Source organism: Cydia amplana, chromosome 18 (genome assembly GCF_948474715.1).
Source record: "Cydia amplana chromosome 18, ilCydAmpl1.1, whole genome shotgun sequence".
Taxonomy (NCBI): domain Eukaryota; kingdom Metazoa; phylum Arthropoda; class Insecta; order Lepidoptera; family Tortricidae; genus Cydia; species Cydia amplana.
Genome location: NC_086086.1, coordinates 12181337 through 12187348, shown reverse-complemented (window position 1 = coordinate 12187348; position 6012 = coordinate 12181337). Strand labels below are relative to the sequence as shown.

General features: G+C 37.2%; 1 protein-coding gene across 1 annotated transcript; it reads left to right on the top strand.

Annotated features, from left to right (window-relative positions):
• Positions 1-1946: 1946 nt before the first annotated feature.
• On the top strand, positions 1947-5231 carry LOC134656619 (serine/arginine-rich splicing factor 4-like). The gene is made up of 2 exons (XM_063512176.1): positions 1947-3363; positions 5126-5231. Exons 1-2 carry the CDS (start codon positions 2003-2005, stop codon positions 5229-5231), a joined length of 1467 nt encoding a protein of 488 aa, XP_063368246.1. The 5' UTR covers positions 1947-2002.
• The last annotated feature ends 781 nt before the right edge of the window (positions 5232-6012 follow it).

Here is a 6012-nt window from a genome sequence, read left to right as displayed (position 1 = left end):
TCTTAGCTGTATGCTTACCTGCAGCTCATCCTCTGGCCTCGCATTGGGAGGCGTCGAAATCAAGTCTTCGGTGTTACATGGAGCTCGGCGTTGGGCCTCACTTTTTGACATAAATCGGTTTTGTTGAATCGATATTGGTTAATGACGGAGCTCGATTTTCTTTGGACTGTCGACAAGACGTTTCCCTGATACAGTCAATCCGCAATTTTTAACTTAGCACAAAAGATAAGGGCCTCGCTAGGATCTTCCGGCCAGAGCCTCGCCAAGATTAAGACCGCCTCTGATGCCGCGCGATACCGCTTATCCACAGTTTATACGATATCAATTTTTTCGTACCATTACCTATTCAATAAATTATCCTAGAAAATAACAAAATGCATTTATTTCTTAACTTTCTTACAGCAAAAACATGTTTTTTCGGTAAAATTTTGGTTTGGATTCTTTTTTCATTAATCGAAGGTGTTTCAAGGTCACGCCGCCGATTCGCCGCCGCCGCCGACCAATTTTGACCGGCGCGCCGCCGCCGGCTATATGCCCATCGGCGCTCATATCTACTTCGCGCCTACATTTTTTCTACTGACAAGATCTGCTTGGCCAACTATATATACATATTAATCTTTGCTTAAATTAATCAGTTAAAGGCTCCACAGACCTTGCAATAAATCCACGCGATCTTTGATCCATTGCCGCCTATAGAGCGACATAAAATAGTAGAAATTAAATAAAATGGAACTCAAAAATGTCCATACTAAATTGTTGTCATGTGTAAGCATTTTACGTCAAAAATGTGACAGGTACGTAGAAAGTGGCGCCCTCATTTATTTTCTATTATTTTATGTCGCACTATACGAGTACCTAAGTAGGTGCAACAAAGTGTAAGATTCATAAAAATAATATGTTAAAAATTGGTGGAATTTATGTTATTGATGTATGAAATAGCATGTTTTGTCAATTAAATATATATAATTAATATTATATTCGAGTAACGACCAACTTATTACAGCATTATTGTTATCAAAGTGAAAACAACCTTAATGTCATGGAAATAGAAATAAATGTTTTTTTCGGCAGAATCTCAATATTCTGGTCTATGCCAATGATGGTATGACTTTAAAAAAAAGTTACAATTGAAAATATTTAATTGATTGACTAAATAATATAGATATACTTAAATGTTAGAATGTATAAAATACTGTTAATATTATTATTTCAGTGGATTTAATTTTATTATAAGTTTGTTATTTCTTATGCTATTTTATTGCCAGCGAGAACTGTTTAACTTTTAAAAAAAAAGTCGGTTTGCTTTGGCGCCAATTTGGAATGTTTAAAAAGTTAGGCTGAAGTTTTTTCACTACTGATTTTGGAATTGTCATGTTTCATTGTATCGATACATATTGCATTAGAATTAAATTGTTTTAAGTAATACAAACTGAAGTTTTTAATTGGAATCTGTTTCAAACTCCGAAGCGGGAACACTACGTGCGGTTTTCAAAGGCCGGAGCCATCTTTTTAAGGAATAAACACCAAATTTATTACAGAAGGTCCGTGAGTTCCATGACCTAAGTAAGGTAAAGGTAAAAGATTGTTGGTGAATTGTTCAAAAGGTGAGTTATTTTTTATTTACAACTGTAGCCGTTTTTTTTTGTCAGTGCATTATATCAAATAAATATATGTATTATTACCTAATTGCTTGGTTTATACATCAAAATGTGCATTGAACCAAGTTCTTACCTATATTTTGTATTACGATAATGTCGAATGACGAGTTATTTGGGCTCTTTGTTAATGCATAATTAGCGTTTTCGATAGGCTATATAAAATAATTAGGTACATTTTCTCAATATTATATATGAGAGTTATGTGTTGACAAACGTAATATTTTGCTTTATTATGAAATTAAGTAGATATATAATTAACAGACCCATGATAATACACGTTTTTTTTTAAAATGACATATATATTAATGAAATGGACGTTGATTTCAGAATAATATTTTGACAAGATGCGTAAGCAGCGTGATCGACTGTCTTCGCGCTCCCGGTCAAGGACCAGGCAAAGGCGCGTAAGACGGACACGTTCGAGATCCGAGAGGCAACATCGCGGGCGGTCGGGGCGTTCGCAGTCCGAACGTTCACAGCCGAATCGATGCCTGAGGACGCCTTCGCGGTCGGAGCGACGCCGTGGCAAGCGGACACCGTCGGAGCGAAGCCGGCGCGAGCAGTTGCGGTCGGAGCAACGCCGTGAAGAAAGAACGCTGACGGAACAAAGGCGATGCGAGCTGTCGCAGTCACGTCGAAGTCGACGCGAGCGGTCGCACTCACATCGGAGTCAGCGCAAGCGGTCGCTGTCTGAGCGGCGCGGGAGCGAGAATAAGCGCGACAGAGCTTCCAGATCAACAACGCGGCGGCGTTCGCATGCAAACCGAAAAAGGTATTCAAGTCGGTCGAGAAGTCGTGCTTCACGTATGACAAACAAATATAAGAGTATTGACCGTAGTGTAACACGATCTAGATCGCGAGTACGATGTTCTCGATCGACTGAACGCTCAATATTGAAGTCACGCAGCACGAGACGTACTGCGTCACGTCGATTTAATTATTCAAGATCTGTTTTATATTCGCGTGGTAGAAGTTACTCTAGATGTGCACGTAATAGTAATCAAGGCCATCACAAGCGTTCTGAATGTAACATGCAAAATAATCGTTCATCTCCTATGCCTCAAATTGAATATACTTCACGGGTGCCAAGTCCTGTTCCAGAGAACAACGCACATTTAGGTAAAATTGATACAAGTTTAAATGAAAGTAAAGAGGTTGCAGCTACTGGAACGGGATCAATGGCAGCCGTGTCGGCTAATGAGATGGAGCAATGTTCTTCTTTGACAAACAACCAGTTATTAGAAACCCTTAATAAAACACTGCAAACTATGACAACTGTCGCATCTATGTCACATTCTAAAGGAAAATTTACTAATCTGAACGTTGTACCAGAGTTTGACCCAAATGTAAAGCACCAAACCATTATTAACTGGCTCAATAAAGTTAAAGAATGTGCAGAGATATACGGTTGGAATAGTCAACAAACTGCACATTACGCTCTCCCAAAACTTACTGGTACTGCAAAACGATGGTACGAAGGGCAACCAACGGTTTTACATTCATGGGAAATTTGGGAAGAGAAATTGAAATTAGCTTTTCCGTGTAATGAAAATTATGGACACTTAATAAATGAGATGATGAACATAACGGCTAAGTTTGGTGATAATTTAGAGGAATATTTTTATGAGAAATTAAATGCGCTTAATCGTTGTCCAATTGCAAATAGAAATGCCGTAGATTGTATTGTTTATGGTATAGAGGACAGGTCAGTTAGGTATGGTTGTGAGGCTGCTAGCTTCGATACTACTGACAAATTGTTAGGCTATCTTAAAACTGTCAAGCACGAACGAAATAATAAATTTAATAAACGAAATTCATTTAAAACAAGTATAGATTTAACAAGGAAAAATCAAAGATTCCTTTTGAAATGTTACAACTGCAACGAAACGGGTCATACTATACCCCAGTGTAAGAAACCAAAAATAAAATGCCAGAAATGTTTGCGTTATGGTCACGATGATCCAAGTTGTACATTAGACATTTTAAAGAAATCTAAGGTTTTAGACGTAAAAACATTATGACTCAATCAAACTACCGTTGAACAAGCTGATCAGAAATTCAGAAAACCAATCCTAATAAATGGTTTACAATTAAACGGTTATATTGATTTCGGTTGCCAAGGCACTTTAATACAGGAATCGGCGGCTTGTAAAGTTAAAAATCCAATAGAATGGGCATTTGATAGTCTACCTTTCTTACGGGGATTTGGCAGTAAACTTATAAGAGCAATAGGAAAGTATACAGTTAATTTAAAAGTTGATAAAGCTGATTTAGAGGTTGAATTATTTATAGTGCCGGATTGTTATTTAGACTATGAAATATTAATAGGGCAAACTACCACTGAACAGCCACACGTTGAAGTTTATAAAACATATAAGGAGCTACTAATACAATCTACCAATTCCTGTGAAATTGATAAGCTAATAGTTAAATGCGCGTCAGAAGTAACCATATTTGGAGATGCGTCTATCAAAGTTTATGTTGGAAATAATTTTACGGGTAGTATATTTATTGAAACAGGCCATCGTTTAAATTATAAGCTCCAAATAGGGTCGATTAAGATAGTGAATGGTTTAGGTTACGTTACTATCATAAATACACGGAATGAAACTACAAAATTTATAAAGGATGAACTTTTACTGCGAACTTGTATAGACGTAAATCTAAAAGTGACTCAAGCACAAATTATTGATGTAAGAAAAATTTAAAAGAGCGCGATTACTTTGGATGAATTAAATATAGGATTAGAACTTGATGAAAAGCAGAAAAGTGTTTTACTAAAGTTAGTTAATGAATACCGAGACTGCTTTGCAAAGGATTTATCGGAACTAGGACAAACTCATGTTACAGAAATGGGTATAGTACTTAAGGATACAGAACCAGTAGTTTATCGCCCATATAGACTAAGTCAAATGGAACGATTAGAAGTGAAAAATATGGTTGATGAATTATTACAGTATGATATAATAAGACCGTCAACATCACCATACGCTAGTCCTATAATTGTCGTGAAAAAGAAAACTGGTGATAAGAGATTATGTGTCGATTATAGAGCTTTAAATAAAAAAACTGTTAAACAACATTATCCACTGCCTAGAATTGAAGACCAGATTGATCGATTAGCTGGAAATCAATTTTTCTGTGCTTTAGATTTAGCGTCCGGATATTACCAGATTCCTCTTTCAGAGGACGCAAAGCCTAAAAGTTCATTTGTCACACCCGACGGACAATTTGAGTTCAACAGAATGCCCTTCGGTATGGCTAACGCACCGGCGGTATTCCAACGAGCAATAAATTTAATATTAGGAAATTTACGATTTGATACTGCGTTGGCATACATGGACGATATACTAGTACCATCATCTAATTTCGATGAAGGCATAAAAAGATTGAAGTTGGTATTCGAAAAACTAAGATCAGCTAACTTAACACTTAAACCTCAAAAGTGTTTTTTTTTTCAAAAACAGGTTGATTATTTGGGCTTTGAAGTTTCAGGAGAGGGTATTAGGCCTGGCTCTAGAAAGTCAGAAGCCGTTTCAAATTTCCCTACTCCTAAAGATGTTCACAACGTAAGGCAATTTATAGGTCTGGCAAGTTTTTTCCGAAGATTTATAAAAGGATTTGCAGATATTGCCAAACCATTGACAATGTTGTTAAAAAAAGAATCTAAATGGATGTGGGGTAATGATCAGGAAAATGCATTTAATAAGTTAAAAAGTGCCCTTACATCAAGACCAGTATTAGCTTTGTATAACCCTAAAGCCGAGACTCAGATTCATACTGACGCTAGTAAGTCAGGCATTGGTAGCGTATTACTTCAGAAACAAGACGATGGGCTATTTCGACCAATAGCATATTACAGCCGCCAGACATCTCCAGAGGAATCACACTTCTCATCGTATGAGTTGGAGACACTAGCAGTGATTGCGTCATTGGTCAAATTTCGCCCCTATGTCCTAGGATTAAACTTTACAATAGTAACTGATTGTAACTCTTTGAGGGCAACATTTTTGAAGCGTGACATGATACCTCGAGTGGCTAGGTGGTGGAGCCTAATTCAGGAATATGACTGCGATATAACATACCGATCTGGGCAAGGAATGTTGCATGCCGACGCTCTAAGCCGCAACCCAATTTCAAATGACCGTGGAGTGGTTAAAACCATAGAAGCGTATGACGTCATGAACATTGATAATGACTGGTTGGCAACGGTTCAATATGATGATACTGAAATACGTAGAATTAAGGATATACTAACAAATAAGGACTATGATGATGTAGTAGATATTCGTAAAAATTTCACAGTGAAGCGAGATCGTGTGTATAGAAATACGGATGAAGGATTAAGATGGGT

Coding starts and splice junctions, on each gene's coding strand:
- LOC134656619 (XM_063512176.1), top strand. CDS start 2,003: ATGCGTAAGCAGCGTGATCGACTGTCTTCGCGCTCCCGGTCAAGGACC. Junction 3,364..5,125: donor GTTTATGGTATAGAGGACAG/GTCAGTTAGGTA, acceptor TTTCAAAAACAG/GTTGATTATTTGGGCTTTGA.